The following is a 25,077-nucleotide window of genomic DNA, read 5'->3' as shown; positions in this document are numbered from 1 at the left end:
GTGTGTGAGATAAACTACTGCACAGCTGTGGAATTTAAAGGTCCAGTGTGTGAGATTTAGTTGAAAGGGATCTATTGGCAGAAGCTGAATATAAAATAATCCTAGTGATGTTTCAGCTAGAGTTGTCCCATTGAAATTGAAAAAAAAAAGTAGTTTCAGCTGCAATATGCAACTTCACCACTAAGTGTCACTAAATTCTACACACAGAATGTTAAAGCGTTAGATACACAGGGGACACACAGGGTCGGGGCCACAAAACACACACACAAAGGGGGGAAATACGATTTGTGAAATGCACTTTATTAAGGTCGGGGCCAGAGAGCAAAACTGACAAGGGCAGAGAAAAATCAACATTTGCAAATTACATACAAATTTGAGGGAGTAGCATCAAACAGGATGGAAATTATTTTTGGAGGTATTGGTAAATTGTTCTTTCTGAGTAGTTGCATAGAAGACCTTCTTTATCAAACAACTGACCCACAAATACCATTTAACCATTAAACTATTCATCAGAAAGTAATGACTTGTTCTTGTGTGTAATATTCGGTTTGTTCTAGATATACCATCTCTACAGACACATTGTTTCTGTAAATCAGGGCCTGGGGTAAACATGCCTGCTGATGAACGTTGGACAGTTTAACCAGAATTTGTTTGAATACTGAAGTTTCAGAGCAGAATAAAAAGAACACATTTTTATTTATAAGCTCACTCAAGGTCACATTACAAGGCAGAGATAAAAACAAGGTATCAAAAACATCAATTCAATTAAAAGTGAACAAAATGGAAGACAGTCAAACTGAATGTGTTCAAAAAGACGAGTTTCGAGATGGATGAAGTACTTTTGGAAGCAGCTTTCTGAAAATGTCGCTTGATCCAGTTTATTTTGAATGTGTTGCTGAGGGAGCTACAGTCTGTACAGTCCAAAACGAAGAGGGTTTGTGTTTTAAGTGTTTAGCCTTCGATCCATAGGTTTACTGTTGGGACACATTTCACCGGGGGGAACAGAATCTGACGGAACACCGGCCCAGCCTGACTGTCGCTTTAAGACACCGCGGGGGCTTGTGGGTACGTACATCGTCTGTGTTTTGAGAAGCCAGCGCACAGATGGTCGCTCTTCCTCTGGACCCGCGAGCCTCCAAACACTTTGCATGTATCGTCATATGAATCCATGCGTGACCCTGAGAGGCTACTTGTTGCCCGTGTTTGGTGAGGAGCGCAACAAACGCGGGGAATTCATTATTTATTGACTCTTAGCATATGTGCAATGAAATCAAGCTAGGTCGCTAATTTAGCTTCCAGAACGGAAGTCATTCTCAGACCAAAGCGGGGATCGCACAGTCAAGTAAACTACATTTTGCGGTGTTAAAATGGCTGCGTCTTTAGTGTTGTAATGAGCCGTGTTGGTCTTTATATCCCGTGTCGGGCCGGGTTCAGTTAAATATTGAGGCTCTCCTTTGTTTTCAATCGCACCGCTGTATCGATCGGTTGCTCCTGGAGATCGCTGATCGGGGGAAGAGATGGACGAAAGGTCCGATAATGTCGACAACGACGACATTGTCATCATCGTGGAGAACGAGGCGGAAAGTTTGCCGGCCCAGGAGGAGAGGCTCAAGCAGCAGGGCACCATCGGGCTCATGGACACTTGTCCCAGCTGCAAGTTGAGCTTCCACAACAGGGAGCCCAAGCTTCTGCCGTGCCTCCACTCCTTCTGCAAGAGATGTCTGCCGCCCCCCTTCAGGAGTGCCGACCCCAGGCGTGACTCCCAGGGTCAGGTCGACCACAACAAACCACGTGAGAGCACATGTCTAATCACACCAGTTCCTGTCAGCATCATGATGCAGTTGTGCTTCATGACACTGTGTGTGATGAAGCCAAGAGAGGAGTGACGAATGCTGGGATATCCTCTATGTCTGAAAGCATCAAGAAAGTATATTATAGCTGCTTATCGCTGGAGAAGTTCCTTCCCAATACAGATTGATACCTGCTTATCGGCTGATAGCGAGTATCGATCCAACAGATGGTTCTGGAAGTAAAAAGCCCATACGTTTTCCAAATAGAGATTTTGAATGTCGCCCGTATTCTTTGAACCATGCAAGGTAGACTTACCACAAGCTACCAGATTGTTCAACAATGTTCTATTCTGTTTGACCAGTTAAACCTGACATAGCCTAATCCACAAGTGCAAACAGTGAAACACCCTACATACATACAAATTACAATACATTGCAACACTGCTATAAACAAGGTCACATTAAAGAAGAAGTGTGCTGGAAGGGGATCATCAGCAATGGAGAAAGTGAATGGGAAATTAACTTCCAGAACTAGAGCAGTTCTAAAAGTGTGTGGTCAGCGTTACAGCTCGACTGCTGTTCTGGAGCTAAGTGGTTTCCAGGGGAAAATATTCTTTTAGACTTTTTTTATCCGCTTGAAACTAATCAACTTAAAAGACGAGGTACTGAATCTGTAGATAGATTTGAATACTCACAGATGTCCAACCTAACATTTTAGGCGGTATCACAATATCTTTTAACTATTAGTCAATGTTATATTTATTTATTATAAAACATGATGCTATGAAAGTGAATGGGATGTGACATTTGGAATGATCTGGTCTCTTGCTTCAGTGGGCGCCATTCGCTGTCCAGTATGCAGACAGGAATGCTGGGAGATGGACGTGCTGGATAATTTCTTTGTCAAGGACTCTGCTGAGGTGCCGAGCAGCACTGTGGAGAAAACCAGCCAGGTTGGCTGTCACCTGCACATCCTGCACCTTTCCTCTCACATCAATTCAGTTTTATGACACCACTCTCCCATAAACTACACTGGTTGTTTTAAAAAAAAATTGGTTTTGTTCTTTGTACTTGTCTTTAATAGGTGTGTATGAGCTGCGATGATAACACAGAAGCAACAGGTTACTGTGTGGAGTGTGTGGAGTTTCTGTGCTTGACGTGCATTGAGGCGCACCAACGGGTCAAGTTCACCAGGGATCACACCATACGACAGAAGGAGGAGATGTCTCCAGGTAGTGTGCGTGTGTGCAAAGCAATTCTCTGAAACAAAAGTAAATTATGTAGAAGCAGTCATCTGCATTTTTTCTATATATAAGAAACATTAAATACATTTAAGTAATGGCACATTGTTTATTCTGTGGTTAAGTGATAATATGAATACTGTCAATATTATTTCTTTTAAATTTTCTGCAAACCACCTCAGGTACCCTAGACGTTGGGCTATATGAATAATGTCAGACCTCATTGAGAAGGGGTTAGTCATACACTGAAGAAATTCACTGTGCATTATTAACAGTAAGGTCAACAAGTGAAGACAAGGGGGGGTGTTGACAATGAGGATACAGAGGAAATGTTAAGGGGCTACATTTCTTTGTGAAAGTAAATGTACTATTTGTCTTTATCCCAGAAGCGGTTGGCGTTACCACACAGAAGCCTGTGTTTTGTGACATCCACAAGCAGGAGCCACTGAAACTCTTCTGTGAGACGTGTGACCGACTCACCTGTCGAGATTGTCAGCTTCTTAAGCACAAGGATCACAAGTATGTGCCATTTTCTCTCCCCTTAACACAAAATAGCTTATTTTTTGATGCATCTTTAGCACCTTTCAAACAAGCCCCGAACTCCAGATGATCTTTTACAGAGGGGCTGTATGTGAGAATGCAAATGTCAAAGTGAGAGGCTCCGGATCTTCTCCGACCACTAGTGACCCCCTAGTAAAAACTCCAGATAATGTCCAAGTGTGCTCATGTGAGAAAACAGATCTGCAGGATTCACAGTGAGCGAGTGGGTTTTGTTGACGTTTCCACCAAGTGACAGCCCCAAAAATTAAAAACCTAAAAGAATACAATATCTCAGGATGAAAAAGCAGCACCACACAGACCAAAGATGTCAAGAAAGCTTTTCGTGAAAGCTGCCGACACCAGTGTCAATGTGGTGTCAACAAAAACCGTGATCTCTGCAGCTGAATTAATACTTCACATCTTTCCTCTGCCTGCTGCAACACCCTTCACCTGAACACCCCTGAGATTTATGTGTTTTTGTGAATGCATCTGAGCAGAGAATCTCCTGCTGCGTTGTCCATGTGTGAAACGAAACCTCCGGAGAATCAGCTTGTTACAGCATAGTAGATAATTTAGAAAGCCTCCTTCTGATTTCGAGCAAGTAATCCTCCCTTGATATTCATGATGTGCTGTGCGTTAATGTCAAAACCTGTTTACTGTCAGAAATGGATAAAAATACATTTTGATGTCAGTATTTATTTTTAGCACTATTGTGTGTTACCAAAAAATACTCAATGATTAATTCAGAAGGATTTATTTTTTCACACACTTTGATCTTCTTTGTGTCCAGCTACCAGTTTCTGGAGGATGCTTACAGAAACCACAGGCAGTACCTGGAGAACATGACGCAGCAGTTACAAGAGAAACGAAAGACCATTGAAGAAGTGTCCAGCTGTATCAGCAACGGGTAAAGTTTGTTTCTACAGCCGTGATCGTATGTTTGAATTTTGGACTAAACCTGAAATTACCCAGATTATCGCTAATCTGGCTTGGAGTACAGGCCTCTGGTCTGACCAGGATCTGTTTTATAATCATTGCAGGTATAATTGTATGTGTTTAAAACGGAATTTCAGAAAATCACTTGCCCAAGAACATTGAAATGCTGCATATATTTAATGAGACTTCAATTTCAACAAATTTAACGATAATCAAAAGACGTTGGGCCAATGTATCGGATGATATTACAGCTATTTTTCATTTTCTGTGTTTATCCTCTCAGACTTCAACAAGTTGAAGAAAACCGTAAGGCTGTAACAAATGAAATAAAGAAGTCCATCTGTAACTTAATCATGGAGATCAACAGGAAGGGGAAGATTCTGGTTAACCAGCTTGAGGTACCTTGGTTTGGTTTTCCCTGAGTGGTGTAAATAAATAATGACTTTGAAAAAGTCAATTGTAAAATAAGGTTTTTATGATGTTTCACAATCTCAGGGTCTAACTAAAGAACACGAGATGGGTTTAAAAAAGCAACAAGACGACGTCAATTCTCTGAGTCGGCACCTCGATCATGTAATTAGCTTTACAAAATGGGCCACAGCCAGTCACAGTGGAACAGCTCTGCTGTACTGCAAGAGACTGGTGAGTTTTTACAATAAGTACTTGACAAAATACGACAATTCTTTTCTGATTTCAGTGACACTTGTTAAATTCCACTCTTTATTATCTCCTAGATCCTTTACCAGATCCATTACCTGATGAGAGCGAGCTGTAATCCCTCCATCGTCCCTCAGAGTTCTGTTCGCTTCCAGTGTCGCTCAGGTTTCTGGGCCACTAACGTAGACCTTGGTAAGAATCACATCATCTGAAACTCCCACTATAAGTGCAATCAGCAGTGATGCTGGCTGACTGCTGAAATACATAGACTTTAAATGAAGGTTGACGGCATGACAGTTCTCCAGAAGTGAAGCTCGATGTGAGTAAAGGTTAGACCCAGAATCCATGATGATCTATGATGTTTAAAAATCTACATCAGGGAGGAGGAAAATATGTTCTGTCAAAAAAAAATCCACAGTAATTAGAAGTTTGTTTGAAAGAATTGTCAACCACGTCTTCCCGCACCTTCATTTTATCTTTGTGACTGTGCTATTAGGAATTAGTGAACAAGACAGATTCAATTCACACCTATGCTTTCCAGTGTATTATTCTCCCTGGCCTAAATAACATTTTTCTTAATCTCACATTTGTTCTTGACAATATTGAATTCTGGATTATCATAATTAAAATTTTTACACATGTATGTACTTGTATGTTGTGCTAACCGTAGTCTTTAACATGACTCAGGCTCAAATCACCTGGATGAATATCATTACTGAATCTTTGATTACAATAACTGCCACTGCTAAAGTGGTTTTTAATTTGTTTAAATAGGCTACAGCTTCTTCTTTATTTACTCCACCTGGTCAATGTCAATGTTAGCTCTTTTCCAGAGATGTTGAGTTGGACAGAAGAGAGATGACTAAGCCTCTGAAGCCTGCTGCTCATGTCTGCTTGAGGTTAGCAGCTGTTAAGTAGCACTATGGGTCATGTAGGCAGCAGGCTTTGACAAGAAAAAGATGAAATGTCAAGTTGTGCTACATCAATTTTAATCCTTTACAGAAGTCCAATTCTAAATCATTGACCTACTCCAGTGAACTGTGTGAGTCCCCATCAATCAGAGGACTGGGTTATTATCATTTGCTTGTATTGTCCAGGTTCTCTGACGGTAGAAAGGGGCCCGGGACGACCGCCCATCCCCAACCACCAAGCAGCTCCCAGGGCAGAGGTGGCCGCTGCAGGTCTGTCGCTCTCCGCTCAGCAGCGACAGAGCACGCTGGCTCAGCTCCAGATGCAGGTAGTGGTTTTGATGTCCCGACAAGTTAATCTTGCATAAAATATAAGAGTATAGGGGTATTTATTTGAACTCTTTGCTTACCTCTCGAGTACTGTGAAATGTTCTTAGTGCTCTTTATCTTTTAAGATCATAATTAAAGTACAGCCTCTCCCAGCACTGAAACTGTTCAACTACCCCTCTGTCCAAGGTTGACAAGCTTTCCCAACAGTCCCACAGACAGCCCCCTCCCAACCACTGGTCCTGGTACCAGAACGTCAGGCTCCCGGGACCCCCTTGCCCTCCGCCGCCGACCAGGCCCATCCACGGAGGATCCTCCCCCTCCCAGGGACCCCTAGGTTTGGCACAACAGGGACGCAGGTATGGGAGTTCCCACCCCAACACGAGAAGTCCCACTTCCTCCATGCTTCACAACACGGGATTCACACCTGCTCAGGTACGTGAGTGCAGGTTTGAAACTGGATGGGTGTGTGTTGGAAATTGGACAAACATGATTATATATATGATACTTATCATTGAAATAACAGAAATCATTTCTTGTACCAATGTTTTATTTAGCAGTGTCTCTTATGGTTTTTTTTATGAAACCATAAATTGATAGTATTTGTTACATTTCTACAGATTAATAGGACTAACTTAGACTTATACAATCTGAACTATGCTTATAACTTTTACATTTTTTTTCTACATCTAGTCTCTGAGAGAACTGATCAATAGCTCCAGCTTCCCTCCCAAACCTGGGGATGTGTTGCAGGGTACTTCTCGCTACCCACAGCCTCTGTCTGCCGGAGCAGCGACCCAGATCTCACTACATCAGGTCTGTAACCGAGGGACCAAGGAGATTTTCAGTCCGACATAAGCAGGATTTTTGAATGTCTAGTGTAACGATTGTGTAATGATGATGTGTTAGTTATACCTTATGTTTGCTCTGTTTTCTTCAGAGGAGCATGCCTGAGCCCTCCTTCCTGAAGAGGAGTGAAGCCAGCGCAACTGTCCCCTCCATCTCCATCTCTATCCCCAAACCCAGCTACGCTCCAAGTCTCGCCTCAGCATCCGCAGATAAAACAAGCACACTTAACCACATGACAGGTCAGTGTATGAGCTGCGATCGAGCCGCAGCTGTAAAATCTCACCTGAACGCTTTTCATCACAAGTTTTTATTTTTTCTCATCCTCTTTTCTCTAGTTCAAGGAAGGCAAAACTCCCCGATGGCCAAACCTTCGTCTTCAGACAGAGGCACAGGGTAAGAAAAGATCCTGATAAAACTGAACTTTTACATTGTCAAAGTTACGTTTTCAGGACAGTAATTGAAATAACGTTGAAAATGTTGCTTTTATCTAATGCATATTCTCAACTTAGCCTGACCTTTTCTCATTATGAAACTTTTGGCTTTTATCAGACTTTTTATTCTGAGGTTTGATAAAAATTATTGTAGATTGTGTAACTTTTTGATAGCAGTTGTTTTTGTCACTGTTAACAATCATTATCTAAGCCATGAATATAAAAAATACAAATGCATTACGTCCCTTGTGACACTTATTTTTGTTTCCACTAAACTGCATTTTTCCTCACATGTAACTTGACGTTCTGAAGACAATCGGAACTTTTAAACCGGCTGAAGAAACAAGCTGAAGGTCAATGTGTGTTTTTTTTTTTTACATATATTGGTCATTATCTTCTTCCCCTGTCTCTGACAATCTGTGCGATGAAGGACGTCTTCCTGGAAGCAGAGTTCCGAGCCGCCGTCTGCCCCCTCAGCCAAGCGACGAAGAAGGACGTCCCCTGGGCCCATTATCATCATCAAAGATGAACCAGAGGACGAGGATGAAGTTCATTTTGTAAGTACAATTGGAAAATTATATTTAGTTGTGTGATATGTTGTTTTACTTTAGCCTAAAGTGGCACAGTTTTAGTATTTTCTGGAGGGGCTGTATCTGAGAACGCAGATGCCTGAGTCAGTTGGTTTCCCAGAACTTTTCCTGCCTCACTCCGAGTTAAATGTCTGGAAAATTCCACAACGAACAAGAGGGTGTGTTGATGACGTTTCTAACATGAGACAGACGTGAAACTGGAAGAATACAAATATCTCAGGGTGAAAAGAGGTGTCGTACATGTAGAAGATGCCAAACTTATCTTGACGATGGTATCAATGTGTTATAAGCAAAAGACTCTTTATACAGATTTTTACGTAAACAAATTTACATGATATATCTAGACCAGATTTTCTTTACATTTTGTCTGAAAAACAGCTTGAGTTAAAGGACCATTCTGTCCCCTGCATTGTTAATCAAAAATATCAAGTCCTTGCTTTCTAATTATCTCAGTTTTTATTACTGTGAGTCATTGTTATTTGATTGTATATATCCTGCATTTTCATTGGCTACAGGTGCAGTCCAGCGTTGGGTCCAGCCTGCCCGACAGCAGCACCGGGGCTCAGTCAAAGCCCCGGCTGCAGCAGAAGGTGTCTGTCCCGAACCTGGTCCCTGGATCAGAGTCTAATGCTGGGAAAGAGCAGTGTCCTCAGCCCGTAGCTCAGCCAGAGTCTGTGAAGAGAGCGGAGCCGGAGGAAGATCCCAACGAAGACTGGTGTGCCGTGTGTCAGAACGGAGGAGAACTGCTGTGTTGTGACAAGTGTCCCAAAGTTTTCCACCTGTCCTGCCACATCCCCACGCTGAACGAGTCCCCCAGGTGAGAGACAAGACTGTCTCGCGGTGACACGGTGATGTCAAACATTTACAACGTACGTTGGGTGCCACCACAAGAATTAACAGGAAGAAGTTAATAAATAATATGGTACCCGATGGAGAGTGTGATTTTTGAAGCTTTGCTAGCTGCACATTTTGTCTTAGAAAAACATTTATCAGTTACCCATCCATCCGCTGATCTAGCCTCAGGTCACAGAGCCAAGTAGGATATCCCAGACCTCCCTCTCCACACAACAAACCACAGCTGTAAACAACAGTTAGTTCTCTTTTTTCAATTATTTCTTAATAGGTCTTCAACTTTAAACAGACAATCAACAGACACAATAAAGGAAAAGAAGGGAGGAGAAAAAAGACACCTAATTTATTTTTCAGGGTATATGTGAGCCAAAGCACAATAACTGATGCTCACTTTCATTCCACTGAAACATGACTTCCACGTCTTGATAACATGCACAACTTCATCTAATTCCAAAACAGAACAGGAGGTTGAAGTCGTATTTTCAGCAGGAACTTCACTCTACTTTCACTTATCTTATCGTAAATTGTCACTATTGTTGTTCTTTCTTTTTTTCGTACAATTTTTTTAACAATTACAAACATCTGAAAATACAGTTCAGTCACATTGGATTATATTAAAGGATTATGAGGGAACACCTGGAAGGCACTGTAGATAAACTAATGCAAATATTTGAGCAAGAGAGTTAATTTAAATGTATTTAATTTATGTGCTATTACTTTGTTAAAACTAACAGCATTACACCTCCTCTTTACACAAGAGTTCCTGTATTTCCTATCTCTTGTTGATATTAGAGTAGAGCTAATGAGAGGTTTTTAAATGAAGACTAATGATGAAGATGCTGATGAGCTCTTCTCCAGGTCGAAGACTATGTTTTGACGGCCCTGTGAGCCGAGTCACTTAGTCAAACCTCACACGTGTCCTCTCTCGGTGTCCTCACATCTTTCCTCTCTTTAGTGGGGAGTGGTTCTGCTCATTCTGCCGGGACCTTGTCTCTCCTGAGATGGTGTACGACTCCGACAGAAAGGACCACGCCGCCTCTGATGGATTCTCACCTGTCGATAGAAGGGTACGCTGACTCACACAGCCTCGTTCTCCTGTTGTTATAATAATACCTTTGTTGGACATTTCATCTCCCATCAAACAAATGCCTTATCCTGAACAATTCAAATGTATTGAACCAAATCTTCTCTCCTTTTATTTGTTCAGAGCTGTGAGAGGTTGCTCCTGCGTCTGTTCTGCAATGACTTCAGCACTGACTTCCAGCAGCCTGCTTCTCCATCGGTGAGGCTCTGTATCCAGAACGCTGGATAATCAGTAAAATGAAAAACAAAAATAAAACTAAACTGGTCAGTGGTGTCTGCTGGACATTTGACTTAAAATCAGTAAAAATAAAATCCTTATTGGAAGTTACTTTAAAATGAAAAAAGAAAAGATTATTGTTTCTCGTGGAAACATTGATAATGACATGAGGACACTTGACCAGGGTCAGTGTGTCTAAAAGATGCTCATTCATGCCATTAGCTCATATATTTAAATTGGTAAACATCCACTTGAAACAAGTAACATTTTCAGCTAATTTTGGAACATCACTCTAATATAATATATTTATTACAAGATCACCTTGACTTGCATTTTATCATCAAAATGAATTTTTTCAAAGTCACAAATGTTTTAGTTTTTAAAGAGATACTGCTTGCCAGTTGAATGGTTACTTAAAGATGGGGTTGGTTATTTGTTTCTGAAACACTTCTTATCTTAAATAATCTAAAATCCTCTTCATGTCTCAAGAGTCATTAATAAATAAATTTGTCTGAAAAAGAAAGCCAGTGTCTGTGCCCCTCGCAGGTCTGTAATAAACACGACTAATCAACGGAATATCATCCAACTGTAGCCAGATCTTGCTAACTTTTCCTGGATTACCAACCGTCCATTCAACTTTTAATAATTTTTCCCATGTAGGAGACCAAAAGGTACAAAGAGCTGATTCAGACGCCAATGGATTTGTCGATAGTGAAGAGGAGACTTGAGTCTAAGTCGCAGGACGGTGAATATTATATGTGTCCAGAGGGATTTGTCGCAGATGTCAGGCTCATATTTTTCAACTGTGCAAAATACTACAAGGTAAAGATCAAGTTTTCTTTTTCAAAATAAATTAACTTAACCATCAAAAACAATCCTTCACCTAACAACTCAACTAACTATCATTTGTGGGCTCTAGTACAATCTCCCTCTTTCATTGTCCTTGTTCTTTCTGTGCACTGACTGTCCAGGTGACGTCAGAAGTGGGGAGCGCAGGCTTGTACTTGGAAGACTACTTTGAGGAGCAGCTGAAGCTCGTCTACCCAGATAAGATCTTCCCTGGTGGGAGGGAAGAGCAGATGATTCCTCCTTTAGAGGACGAGATAGACGAAGAAGAAGAAGTGATGGCAGAAAATGTGGCACCCGTGGAGGATCTAAAACCACAGAGTCCTGCAGGACAAGGAATCCCTCCTGTGGACGAGGATTTGGCTCCACTGGAAGAAGCGCCAGCCACAGAAGAGCAGGGACAGTTGGAAACTAAGGAGAAGGCAACCGACACGAGCGAGAAGGAGACGGAAGAGAAGAAGATGAAGGAGACGGAAGAGAAGGAGACGGAAGAGAAGGAGACAGAGGAAATGGAGATGGAAAAGAAGGTTGCTGTCGCTGAGGATGCCACTTCTCCTTCAGAGGAGGTAGAGAAGGATGAGAAGACTCCTGTGAAGGAGGTGAACAGCTCTTCCGCTGCTGATAGTGACACAAAAGACGGAGTCGCTCCCTGCTCCCCAAAGAAAGAGAACCCTGAGCTCCCCGCAGAAAAGACTGTAGATGCTGCTGAAACCCAGGAGGAGGCTGCAGACACAGCCAAAGAGGAGTCAGCGTAGTTGGTTTACAACGGCGAGAAAGTGGAGTAAAGATGGATGATTTCAGTCTTCCGCAGAATTGGCCCCAGTGGGGACCTCCATGTGCTGCAATCAGATTTTTTGTACTATGTTATATTTGCAATAGGGGGGGGGGTCGTCCTGACGAGACATATTTAGTGAGAGTGATGCACATTTAAGGGACTGAATAAACTCTTTGTGTTATTGCTATACAAAGATGACAGTTCTGTGATAATGACGACGCTAAGAAGCACACAAAGGATACTGTTTGTTGATGGGATCATGTGTGAGTTATCATCACGTTACCTTATCACCGTATATAATGATGCCATCAACTCAAGGCACAAACGCTGCAGTTGAAATAAGGAAACAAGACTTTGGATCAGAAATGCATGTGCGATGTCTTAATATAAATAATAACTCCTCCATTTCTTTGTGTTTTAGACTTCAGCTCTAAAATGAGCCACCTGGCTCGTAAGCAAGTGATGTTTTATTGCAAAAGTATTATTTTTTATCTTGTTGTTATTTTGATAATGCTTCGTATCCAACAAAGAGGGCTGCTGTATATACTGTACAAAGAATTGACCCATATATCAGTGTGACACTGTTTGAGATTGGAAATTTTGTGAGAACAAAAAGAAATTGTCATTGTTATCACGGTTAGATTTTTAAGAAAATGTCATCACTTCAAGGTCTCTTACTCCCCTGAATCCCAAAGATGATTCATCACGCAGCCGCCTTGTTGTGTTTGTTCACAGACTTTTATTTATTGAAATATAATCGCTCTGAGATTATTCAGAGACACAATTATCATTTTCTCCTTGTCAGCCTCTGACAACAGTGTGTTTTCCAGATTGCGACCTTGTCCGGCTGCATCATTAAAAAGCATACTTTTATCTCACCTCTTTGTTTTCTTGTCCCTTTTGCTCACTGAAATATTAAAAAGCACACATTTAGTCAAAAAGATTTTGGACGGTTAACTAAACCCTGCTGTAAGATCATAAACTCGCTTGAAATCAAAAGAGTGATTTTAAAACTGACACTTGAAATATGTTATTTTTAATCCCATCATCACTTTAACACAAACCGACTGCTCTTGATCTGTAAATGAATTCTAAATAATGTTGAACATTAAAAACACCTGCATTTACAATATTTGTAATAAACAGTGTTACTTGCAGATCTGATCACTGTTCTCATTTGTATGACACTACACACGCTGCAGTGACTTCCATTCATTGTGGACCACCTAACAAAAACACTGACCTCAACCACAAACTCAAGAATTATGTTTAGCAAAGGGCACGTTCAAAATACAAACATCAGCAAAAGCAATAAATAAATAGACCTGCAAACAAAGGAAAGTAAAAAATAGAAATTATATGAAATGTAAACCAAATTATTTAGTGTAACTGGAGTGAGCATTAGTTTGTTGGCTCTAATTTGCAAATCACAAAACATTAGTTTAGGCTTTTAGTGTGTGTGTGTGTGTGTGTGTGTGTGTGTGTGTGTGTGGCCCTGACTCCCTCCTCCACGCCCCCAAACTCAACCCTCACAGGTCTGAGACAAACTTGTTGCCCTCTCTCTCTCTCTCTCTCACACACACACACACACAGTCTGCGGTCCCGCTATTCACGTCGAAATCACCGCAAACTTTGAGCCATATCAGAGACGATGGCGCAGTGGACGCTTCTCCTGTTTTCTCTCTGCGGAGTTCTGCATGACGGAGGTGAGAACATCACCTGTTATTAAAGCTGTGACTGTGATTGCAAGCTGCGCATGATTTACTGCGTATTTAGTTTGGAGAATACCACAGCCTCCTCTCGGGGGGGGGGGGGGGGGGGGGGGGGGGGGGGTGTAGGAGTTCAGCTGCAGCCTTGCCTCCATGATGTGAGTCTTAATGTTTCTGATTTGTGTCTGAATAATAATCCACATGTCATCATCCCCTCACTGCAGAGTCTCAGCCTCCCACTCTCCTGAAGTGCTGCCAGGACGGGAGGGACAGGGCCCTGAGACGACAGGACTGTGCGTTCCTCCCCCTCATCTCCCCCTCACACACCTGCAGGTAAGAAACACCTGGTTTCTCTCAACACTGATCATCCCAGGGGGGGTCTCATGATGGAGGTCACAGACACATGAGAGCAAAAGGCAGACATGTTGTTTGGCATGTCTTTGTCTGTCTTATTGTGAGCGTGTTTGTGGACGTCTTTCAGTCTGTGTCCTCATTCCTCTAAAAATGTTGGGAAGTCGATTCAAACAAAAGGCAATTTCATTAGTACTCAAGGAGAAGATTCAAGGTGCTGCACACGGACGTGAAAGTGAAACAACACAGAGACAAATTTAAAGACAACCATTTAAAATATGACAAAACTATTTTCAAGCTAAATAAATAGAATCAATAAATCTGTTGCTTATCTCTCGGGCCCCTGTCTATTATAGCCCCACTAAATTTTGTGGAGATGTGGGGCATGACACAAAGAAGAAGGCGTGCAGAGCTGTTCTTTAACATTGTAAGCTTGTAGCATTTTTCAACATCTTTGTTGATTTCTCAGGGAATAATTGGATTTTACTGAAAAAAAAATCTGACATATTTAGGGGTGTGTGCACTTTGGTGCAGATCCAAATAAAAATACAGATCTTGTAAATTTAAATATGATTTCATTGGTGTGGAGTAGTTTTGCGTCTCTTATCTGACAACAGAAATACGACATCGGGTTTAGCTTTCCAACATCATACGTCAGACTGGATTCAGAGAAAAGTGGGAAATGCTTGCGTGATGTAGACCAGATCTTAAAAAGCAGGAAATAGCCGGTGGGGCTGCGAGCCTGCAAATCATCTCCCCCCCAGCCCCTCAAAGCATGCATCCCACTGCAGGGGAGGGTTACCTCGTATAACTGCACTGTGAGTTCAGGGCGTTAAGTGGCCCCCTGGAGCACTTTAACACTGAAGGGCCCCCGTGTGACTTTTAAAAAACATGGAGGTGATGACTGCTGGAATAGAGGAACACCTGGTCAACACATGGAGGAGGTCAGAGGAGGGAACATTTGCCACAGAAAGGCAGGAGGACGCTGGAGAGAGAATTCAAATTCAGCTAAATTAAGCATGTCATAAAATGTAGTTATAAATGTGTGTATATATCAAACTAAGGTAACTTACTTATTGTTGTAAGTAGATATTTAAGGTATTTCAACATAAAAAACATTTGATCAACCATATCTAATGTAAATATTAAGCTTTTCTCTCCATGCTCTTTATCCAGCTGCAGAGCAGATCTAACTTTTTCTTTTCTAGATGAGCTTTCATGCCAGATTTTGTGCCGTTTGTTTCCAGGATCGCTCAGGAGCGGTGCTGCGATGCAACAGTCGTAGACAAGCTCTGCGACAAAGGCGTTCAACTGGCCCGAAGTCAAGGGGCCTGCGAGATGGCGTTCTTCAAGGGAGACCTTAAGCAAACGCAAATCTCGAAGGTGGCTCCTTTTCCTGATCTTCACCTCTACATTCTCCTGACACTTTGGAAATCATTACAAATTGTGTGTATTTCTTTTTTCTTTTCACCCGCTACCTGTGTAGATCTGTTGTGACTGCTGCATGCTCGGCCTGACGGACCTGGATTCGGACTGCGAGCTGCAGGGGCTGTCGCTGGGGAAAGACTGTGAACACACGGCTAAAATCTGCTGTGGCAAAAACACAGAGGCGAGACCAAATGCTGAGGGTAAAAAAAAAAGCATCTGTGTTAAACCTTTTGTTTTTTTAATTAGCTTAACTCTGTGTCATCCTGTTTTTGACGCTCGGGTCAATGAAGACATCAGTAAAATAATCGGCAGGATATCATTAGCACATGATATTATTAGGTCGGGAAAACACAGAGATTTCATGTGTTTCAGGAGGTAAAAGGTTTTCATCCAGAGAGCTTCACTGTTTCCATCAGGGCTGCTGAATAAACAGCCTTGGTGATAAACATTGTTTCTTACAAGTCGGCCAGACAACCAGACAGACAAGGTCACAGGAGTATTCAGTGGGCTGAGCTGTAGACACGCTGCCAAATGGTGACTTGTTGCAGTTCACAGCTTTTGTCTCTGAGCCGCCTTCAAACACTTCAGGAAGCTCAGATCTGCAACAACAACAACCCCGTCAGTGGAGAAACAGCGAATCATTGTCTTGTCTCATGTGGAGCAAAGGCCGGGGTGATAAGAGCAAACAGAGATGTCGGTCGTGCCTTGTGATGAGTTGTTTGACCTCTGTTCTCTTTAGGTATGCTGGGATTTTTATTGTGTTTAAAAAAAAGAAAGAAAAAGTGTGTGGTTGAAAATGGAGACATTTTGTGTTTTTGTCCCTCCTGATATCTCAGGAACGCCGTAAGGGAACTTCTTCAAATTCATAACAAAGCTTAACATGACTTTAACTTGACCTGTTTCCAGGCTCCTCTTGCTCTCAGCTGCGTACAGAAAATGGTTCATGTGTCTGCCACGATGGTTATCAGCTGCAAGAAGATGGAGTGAAATGTAAAGGTACGTAATGTGAGGGGAGGTGGAGACTTCCACACAGACTTCTTGAGGAAGGAATTTTCTGTACGTATACATAGATGGACGACGCATCTCCACTTCCTCCTACGACCCAGACATGAAGCCAAAATATCCAAGATACAAACGCTACCATCTTGGCTCATGACCACATTCTGAACCAGTCTGGTGATGTAGCCGCTTTAGCGAGGTCCTGCTGATGCATGCTCTAGACCAGTTCGCAAGTTAGTTGTCAACAATGACTTCTCTTTAATGTCTACTTTGATTTTTTAGTTTGGTCAATAAAATATGACGGCACAATCTACTGAAAATGCTCCATTATACAGATAAAGTGATTGTCACACTTTTTAGTGGCTTCCTCTCTCCTCAGATATCAACGAGTGTCTGCTGGACAGCCACAACTGCGTCTCTGGCCAAACCTGCATTAACACAGACGGCTCCTTCCGCTGTCAGAGGGAAACCGGCTGTGGTACTGGGTACGAGCTCAGAGATAACAACAGTTGCCAAGGTAACAAATCAGGACCACTGTGAGATGACATATAGAAAAGTAATTGCCTTGTGCTGAAATCCCTTCTAATCCTGCAAATATAAGTCTCCTAAAATATGCAGAGTATTTGTTCAAGTACACTGGGTTTTTAAGATGTCATCATCGTGTCCCAGATATTGATGAGTGTGCTTTGGGGACCCACAACTGCGGACAAAACTTTACTTGCACCAACACAGCCGGCTCGTTCCGCTGCCGACCGAGTGAGACGTGCACTGAAGGGTTCATCCAGGACGCCATCGGCCGCTGTATCGGTGAGTTTGGTGTCACTGTCTTGAGTAAAAACATTCCACAGGTTTGCTGAGTTTGTTGCGTTTGTCCTCTCAGATGTAAATGAGTGTGTGGCCAACACCGGTCCATGCCTGCCCGGACACACTTGCATCAACACAGACGGCTCCTTCACCTGTCGCAGGAACACAGTCAGCTGTGCAAGAGGCTATCATCTGAATGAGGACGGCACTCGCTGTGAAGGTAGAAACTAGATCATTCCCCATTAGATATCTAGATTCTACACTGTGGCGGCTCATCATGTCCTACTTTGTCCTACTTTGTCCTACCACAGTTTGAACCAACATTTTTTTTACACTTCCCATTATAACATAAGAGATTTCCAACTTTTTTGCTCTGTTTCTCGCTGTGTGCAGCGTTATTTGCTGTCCACAAAGTTGTTACCGTCCACGCACAGAATCAGACTGCAGTTTCAGCTTTCACTTCCTCCCTTTTTTTTAAAAAGAAGGCAAAATACCAGAGATGTGGGTGCTGCCATCTTTTGACATGATATGATATGAGTCTGCTAGAGATCGGTGATGGAGCCGCGGTATCAACATCCCACAGATACATGCGTTCAACCGATGTCAAGTCAGTGTCTGCTGCCAATCATGATGGTTCACCCTGATTTTACAGCGTCAAAAAACAAATTGAATAATACATTTGGGGAGCTGTCACGTCGTCCATCTTTATGTACAGTCTATGGATCTAACTATGTATAACTCACATTAATCTCCACGTTTTATACTGACGAGGAGACGTTACTTCCCTTCATCCGTCTCTCTCCCACTCGCTGGCCTCTTTCCTCACAGATGTAGACGAGTGTCGTACAGGAAATGTGTGTGGCATCCACGGCTGTGTGAACCTCGTGGGATCGTACCGCTGTGAGTGCAGAATTGGCTTCGTCTTCAACAGCATCACCAAACTGTGTGAAGGTACCGTGTTTACCTTTTTGTTCATTTGTATTTTCTCATCGACAATGCTTCAGATCGGTAATCCACGACCTCTCCTCCGTGCGCTTTAGATATCAACGAGTGCATGCACTATCCTGGACGACTCTGTGCCCACAAGTGTAAGAACACAGAGGGGTCCTACCTGTGCAGCTGCACCACGGGCTTCAGGCTCTCCCATGACAACAGCAGCTGTGAAGGTAAACTGACTTAAATCCCTTCTGAGCCTCGTTAACTGGATACATCCGATTAGATGTGATAATGTGAAATCTCTTCAACAACAGGCTGCACAGACATTTCATTCTTACGCAGGGTAGGGACGTCAGTGATTGGACGTAGTGTAAAACCCATTTGGAAGCAGACGTTTTCAAGTACAAGTTGTAATGAAACTTCTCGTACCTTTGCCCCTTATGCCGACAGATGTGAACGAGTGTGAGGCTAACCCCTGTAGCCAGGAGTGCTCCAATGTGTATGGCTCCTACCAGTGCTACTGTCGCCATGGTTACCAGCTGAGCGACATCAACGGGATAACATGTGACGGTTTGTTTTTATGGTTTTTTATTGGCTGTTCGTTCATGTGGAGGGGAAGGAAATGTTTTCTTTTATTGTAGGAAACCTTATATTAAGAACCCGACCCCTGAAGCCCCACACAAACACACTGACCAACCCCTACCCCCCCATCTCAGACACACACGCTACGGACTGAGTAATGTTAATTCCCACCACCTGCACTCCTGAATTATTTCACTGAATATTGTGAATTCATATCACCTGCACTACTGTTTATACTGTACACTGTACATACACTGTATATAACCTGTATATTGTGTCAATAGCAATATCTGGTATAATCATATAACTAATACTGTATATATACCTACATACTGTAACATATTTATACACTGTTTAGCATTTACATATACTTTAGCATACTGTAAAATATACTTATTCACTGTTTAGCATTTACATATACTTTAGCATACTGTAAAATATACTTATTCACTGATTAGCATATACACATACTTAAGCATACTGTACCATATATTTATTCACTGTTTAAGCACTTCTGGTTGGATGCAAACTGCATTTCGTCGCTTTGTACTTGTGACATGTGCCATGACAATAAAGTTGAATCTAATCTAATCTAATCTTATTACAGTATATTTTACTGGTTAACCCATAGATGTGTCTCTAACCTGTCTCCTCCTCCTCTCAGATATTGATGAGTGCGCTCTTCTTGCTGGAGGTCAGATGTGTTCATACAACTGCTCCAACGCCCCAGGAAGTTTCTACTGCACCTGCCCGTCCACTGGCTACACACTCTCCCCCGATGGACGCACATGTCAAGGTCAGCAGAGGACAATGTTAACCTCCACCGACGTTTTCAGCTTTCAGGATTGGATGTTTCTAAAAGGAATTTCAGTATCACCCCTGGGACAATATTATTAATTGAAATAATGATTATATGTTGTTATTTCCGTTTATTTCTTCCTGTGTTTTCAGACATTGATGAATGCGCAGCAGAGACCCACAACTGCTCTGTCTCTGAGAGCTGCTTCAACGTCCAAGGAGGATTTCGCTGCCTGTCCCTCAAGTGTCCTCAGAACTTCCGGCAAGCGTCACAGGGGTGAGAGATGAGAGCTTCTTAGCTGTTGAAATGAAAGGGTTGATTTTGCCCCCCTGAGTTGTGCTTGATGCATCTCACACACTTATAGTTTATCTTTAAGTGACTCCGCCCTGTCATCTTTTTCATTTTACACTCTATTTTCAAAATTCTCACATATCTCCTTTGATTATGTCCAGCTCTTGACATTATCCTCACAGTTTTGCTCACAGAACATCTCCAGATTTCTCTCTGTCCTTTTCGTCTTTTAGTGTTTCCTCCCTCCATCCAATGAGCCCTTCCTTTCATCTCTTCCCTTTCAGCCGTTGCGAGCGCGTAACTTGCGAGTTCACGCAGGACCCGGCGTCGTGTTTTTCGCTTCCGCTGAGAATCTCCTTCTACAACATCAGCTTCCCCACCAACACTCCTGTCCCCGCCGACGTTTTCAGGATGGGACCGTCCAATTCAGTCCTAGGAGACGAGATGCTCTTGAGCATAGAGTCCGGAGACGAAGAGGGATACTTCATTGTGCAGCATCAGGACCATGGAGGAGTTATCTCCCTGCGTCGTGCCTTGTCTGAGCCTCAGGACTTCTTTCTGACAGTGCAGATGAGGCTAATCCGTTACAGAAGGGCACATATGTACATGGCCAAGATTGCTGTGTTTGTCACACACGATCAGCCGATCCGCCCCTCGAGAGCTCTGCCTTAATAGAAGTCTGTGTGAAATTTAAACTAATAATAAAACTAATATTTCAAGTCTTGTATCGACCACTCATGTGGTTTTCCTTTTTCATCACTTTTCTTTTCTTTGCCAAATTAACTGCTTTCTTTTTTTCCAATTTCAACTTATCCTTATTTCGGAGTGTGTGTGTGTGTGTGTGTGTGTGTGTGTGTGGTGTCTAGTTATTACTCATCTTCTCTTCCTTATGGTGACAAAAAGAATAGTCACATCTGTGGTAAAAAAAAAAAAAAAGGCAGAATTTTCACTGCAGTGAGAAATCTAACATTTTGGAATAAACACTTCACTTCACTGTCTTGCTGAGAGTTAGATGAGAAGACTCATAAAAGTCACAGTGCCTTTATGCTTAAGTGTAGTAAAAAATGCTCAATAACATTAGAGGAAGAAGTAGTTTATTTTAATTCAGCAGTTTAGACTGCTCTCAAGGCCTTTTTGTTATTTATTTTGGCATATGGCTGTGGGTATAATAGGACATTATTTCACCACTAGATGGGGCTCATAAGCTGCTGCAGCTCTCCACAACACTATTGTTAATGAAGTGGTGATGGCAGCTCATTCCACCTCATGTCTCTGCGGCAGCTTCCCGTTATTGGTACTTTCAATGTGACTGGAATTAAAAAAGTGACAGATAAAAATGGCCTTTCGCTCTTTAATATCTAAGCACACACACACTTACACACGCTGCCAATGGTTTCTGCCACTGCTCTCGTGCTTCCTCCTCTGTGGTCATTTTTAATGTAGAAACCAATTTTTCCTATGATCTGCTCCAAGTGGCCTCACCGTAGGATCAAACAGGCCTCGCCTCAGCAGACGGCAAAGAAAAATAAGCGTGGCACTTATTTATGGGCACCTGGGGCCCGGCCAGCGTGGGCTCTCAATTAGTGGTGGAGCGGCATTACGGCTCACATGATGGATGGTGCTTTTAGTGTTGGTATTGGGTGGTTATCAGTAAATCTTCTGTAAATGATACTGAAAAGGCTGGTAGCTGCTCTGCTCTGGATAAATGCAACCACATAACATTTTCTGTTCCTCTTTCAGCGTTTGGTGAATGTAGAGCTGATTGAAAATACATAGATGGAAGGATATTTTTTGATTGCATGACCACCTGATTTATAAAATGCAACATTAATGAATATATAAATAGTGAAGCACTGTATGATGATTATAAAGATGCATTATAGGATTGTTAGCTAGTTATATTGTCATCCCTGTTTGTTTGTTGGCAGTATTACACAAAAAACTGCTCAACCAATTTTCATAGAATTTTCTGAAGTGGAAGGGAAAGGTTGCGTGACCTTTATTTATTTATTTTTATTGTTTTTTTTATTATAGGACGTTTTTAAACGTTTTAGTTTTTTGGTATGTTAGTGGGATTATGCAAAAACTACTGAACTTATTTCCTGGAAACTTTTTGTAAGAATGCGGTATGGGTCAGTGAAAAAAAACTTTGTTTATCATTTTTGAATTCTCAGAGAATAATTCCTGGATCTTGATTTAAAAAGTCAGGCATGTTTAGGGGTCTGATATATATGAGTGTGTGCGGAGCTAGTGATTTTAAATGTGGTTTCATGAGGGGACTGTTGGGCCTTGGCGGAGGTCTGGACTATAGTGAATGCCCTTAAATGAATTCTGTCAAACTTTTTGTGTCTCCTTCTTCCATCAGTGTTAATATGATGTGATTTGACCAAATCAAGTCACATTCATTCTTACATTGCCTCTGCTGGTTTTCTACTAGTCTGTTTTCAACCACACAATCATCCCTGTGGTTTTGGCCTTTCAGCGAACAACTTGGACTCACCTGCTCGCTGCTAATTACACAGCTCCGCTCTCGCTGCTCTTTCTGAGGTTATGTTTGAAAGCGGCACTGTCTTCACACTGGGGGAACCCTCACAAACACGACTCCACGGTTTGGCCTCTCTCTGAGGCACTCGTCGCTTGGTTAACCATAGAGGTCTATGGGGCTATTCAGGTGTTGCCAGGGTTTTTTTGTATTGCTCAAGTCAACTTTTGGTAGAACTGCTGTATGTTTCTGTATGCCTGTTTTCCTCTTTTCTTGGAACACGTCTTAAATCCCTTTTCCCCCATTTTGATTCCCTCCATTCTTTCTCATATTTTTTTGTTTCGTGGCTGTCTTTCCTTTATAGACCCAGACCAGATGTTTCGTTGGGTTTACGTTGTATTAAGGACTGCCCACTTGAGGAAGCCAACTGTTCCGTCCACATCATCACCTACAGCATCCTCTCTCTGCCATACTTCGTAGACTTCAGCGCACCCGAGGGTACGACACATTCATTTCTTAGAAACTGCTTCCTGACAGTTACAGTTGATTATCTGCATGTGCCTTCAGTAAGATTTTGTATCATATTACCTGAATCAGTAGCTTCTGAAAGCAATTATTTGCAGCCTCATTGAAATTTCCACCCTCCAACCTGCCACAGTGCATAAGATTCAATTACATATTCCAACCCACAGTGCAATTGTTTAATTGCAGCACAAATATCTGATTTTGTAGAGTCTGATGCACTTTTGTGGTTTGCCTCTATCGGACTAATAAAACCTTGAAACCCTTTCGTCTGACAGAAATAGTTTGGCTGCAGACGGTTGTGGCTGCTTACCCTGCTGATCCCCGCAGAGCAACTGATGTTTATTTTGAGATCACTTCAGCTGATGAACAGTTCTCCTTTGACGTGGAGAAGCGCTTCCACCAGGACAAGATTATGGGTAAAAGGAGATTGTACCACTTGGACCCAGGCAGCCGATCCTTTACCAAATCCCCTATTGTATTATACACATTCATTTATTTTAAATATGTGCCAATACTGAATTTAAGTCGCTGATCCCAATATGTGTCTCCCTCAGGTGTTGTGCGACAGGTGAAACCGATCATTGGCCCCAGGTATCTGGAGCTGAAGGTGGCTATGAATTATGTCAAGTCAGGAACCGTTTCCCATCAAAATGTTGTCGTCCTACGCATCTTTATCTCTGAGTTCTGGTTCTGAGCCGAGAAGGGAAGGGAAGTACTACATCAGTAAAATAACATGTAACTTGGCAAATTGTAGTTACATAATGTCACATTTATTGCTCGGAACATTTACAAAAAGCATCAAAGTTTCAATCCAGGAACAGTTGCAGTTCACAGCAGGTCCTTGTTGTTGAGATTGTTCAGCATGGACCAAGGTCAAGTCAAAATATCACCTGTCGGGACTAAAGGGGCTTTTTACCAAAAAGTTAATTGACAAACAATAATGAAATGTTCTCACTCCTAATTCCTGTAACCCAGATGTGTTGAATATACAATGCCTTTTACAAGAGTGAAATAAATAAAATAGTACTCAGTACAGTGTATACCTCCACCAATGCCCGGCAGTCCACTTATGAAACCACGTTTAAATACAATAGATCCATATTTTTTGGGATCTGCACCAAATTCCACACATTTCTAATTATCAGTCCCGTAAAAATGCCTGACTTCAAGATCCAAGAATTATTCTCAGAAAGTGAAAATAATCCCTGATTTAGCATTTAATGGGTTTGTCCCTGACCCCCACTGCATCCTTCCACCAGGGATGATGTTTGCTCCGTTTGATCTACTGACCAGCTCTAACATGCATCGTTCGGAAATAAGATGCCATTGTTGTTGACTGTGTTTTGTACCATCAGGCTATACAAGTGTCTGTGAATAATAAAGACTTGGTGCTGTTATTTGTATTTTCACTGAGGAGAGCGCCACCACTGCACACTGCTCCAGTCCTCTTCTAGTCATCATAACTTAAGTTTCCACGATAACTAAAACCTTAGTGGATGTCCTGTTTTTCCTGTAACCCAACTCTTCTGATTCCTCATCACACCATACACCACTTCCAGTTTGTGAGGGAATTTCCAGTTTCTCCGCTCAAAGGAGGATGAATAATGGGAGTCCTATACCAGGAATGTTTGCTTTTACTCATACTCATACTCATCTCAAAGCTGACAAATTGCTTGAGGTGGATGCCTCTTACCATCCATAATCCACCCTCTTCCATGTTGATCAGCCTCTCACCACTTCTGTACTGCGCCCTGCCAGTGAAAACACAGAAGACAAGCATGTGGAGGAAAATCCTGTAATCTAAAATCCACCACTCTTCATGGAAATCTCAAAGGCTTGTCCTGTGGCTTTTTTTTTTTTTTTTTTGCAGCTGCAACAATTGTCCCACAACGTGTCCAGACTCAATGAAACGATGGCTTCAGGCGAACTGATTTAAGATGTGGCTGCAGCTGCAACTTGCAAAACTTCCACCTCAGAAATGAGTGGGTGTAATGTTGTGCAGCATGTTTAAATATAGCACAGGCAGAGATGAGGAGGTTTTAACCAGAGGTGATTGTGTTGGATGAACATGGATGGATGCACTTCAAGGTTCTTGTTATGATAGCATATGTTTTATATGTGACTTTAAT

At 42.2% G+C, this 25,077-nt stretch overlaps 2 protein-coding genes across 6 annotated transcripts; both read left to right on the top strand.

Annotated features, from left to right (window-relative positions):
* The first annotated feature begins 285 nt into the window (after nucleotides 1-285).
* trim24 (tripartite motif containing 24) lies at nucleotides 286-12,920 on the top strand. 4 transcript variants are annotated; one of them, XM_069519984.1, is made up of 19 exons: nucleotides 286-1,791; nucleotides 2,625-2,743; nucleotides 2,875-3,022; nucleotides 3,421-3,550; nucleotides 4,362-4,478; nucleotides 4,791-4,905; nucleotides 5,003-5,149; nucleotides 5,242-5,356; nucleotides 6,262-6,401; nucleotides 6,610-6,834; nucleotides 7,093-7,215; nucleotides 7,340-7,487; nucleotides 7,584-7,641; nucleotides 8,110-8,236; nucleotides 8,785-9,086; nucleotides 10,077-10,188; nucleotides 10,329-10,403; nucleotides 11,082-11,243; nucleotides 11,393-12,920. In XM_069519984.1, exons 1-19 carry the CDS (start codon nucleotides 1,518-1,520, stop codon nucleotides 12,020-12,022), a joined length of 3,267 nt encoding a protein of 1,088 aa, XP_069376085.1. In that variant the 5' UTR covers nucleotides 286-1,517; the 3' UTR covers nucleotides 12,023-12,920. The 4 variants fall into 4 exon arrangements, with proteins under 4 accessions (XP_069376085.1, XP_019947956.2, XP_019947957.2 ...); XM_020092397.2 differs by having other exon boundaries at nucleotides 6,589-6,834; XM_020092398.2 differs by having other exon boundaries at nucleotides 3,418-3,550.
* A 665-nt stretch (nucleotides 12,921-13,585) lies between these two features.
* LOC109632932 (fibulin-1-like) lies at nucleotides 13,586-23,878 on the top strand. 2 transcript variants are annotated; one of them, XM_020092485.2, is made up of 16 exons: nucleotides 13,588-13,748; nucleotides 13,976-14,084; nucleotides 15,350-15,485; nucleotides 15,589-15,730; nucleotides 16,437-16,526; nucleotides 16,909-17,046; nucleotides 17,199-17,336; nucleotides 17,410-17,553; nucleotides 18,162-18,284; nucleotides 18,374-18,499; nucleotides 18,720-18,839; nucleotides 19,516-19,647; nucleotides 19,803-19,926; nucleotides 22,788-22,921; nucleotides 23,224-23,364; nucleotides 23,503-23,878. In XM_020092485.2, exons 1-16 carry the CDS (start codon nucleotides 13,694-13,696, stop codon nucleotides 23,640-23,642), a joined length of 1,992 nt encoding a protein of 663 aa, XP_019948044.2. In that variant the 5' UTR covers nucleotides 13,588-13,693; the 3' UTR covers nucleotides 23,643-23,878. The 2 variants fall into 2 exon arrangements, with proteins under 2 accessions (XP_019948045.2, XP_019948044.2); XM_020092486.2 differs by lacking the exons at nucleotides 22,788-22,921; nucleotides 23,224-23,364; nucleotides 23,503-23,878 and adding an exon at nucleotides 20,226-20,660 and having other exon boundaries at nucleotides 13,586-13,748.
* Nucleotides 23,879-25,077: the final 1,199 nt, after the last annotated feature.

Source organism: Paralichthys olivaceus, chromosome 23, assembly GCF_024713975.1.
Source record: "Paralichthys olivaceus isolate ysfri-2021 chromosome 23, ASM2471397v2, whole genome shotgun sequence".
Taxonomy (NCBI): Eukaryota; Metazoa; Chordata; class Actinopteri; order Pleuronectiformes; family Paralichthyidae; genus Paralichthys; species Paralichthys olivaceus.
The sequence above is the reverse complement of the archived record's forward strand: the minus strand, read 5'-3'. Positions and strand labels throughout refer to the sequence as shown.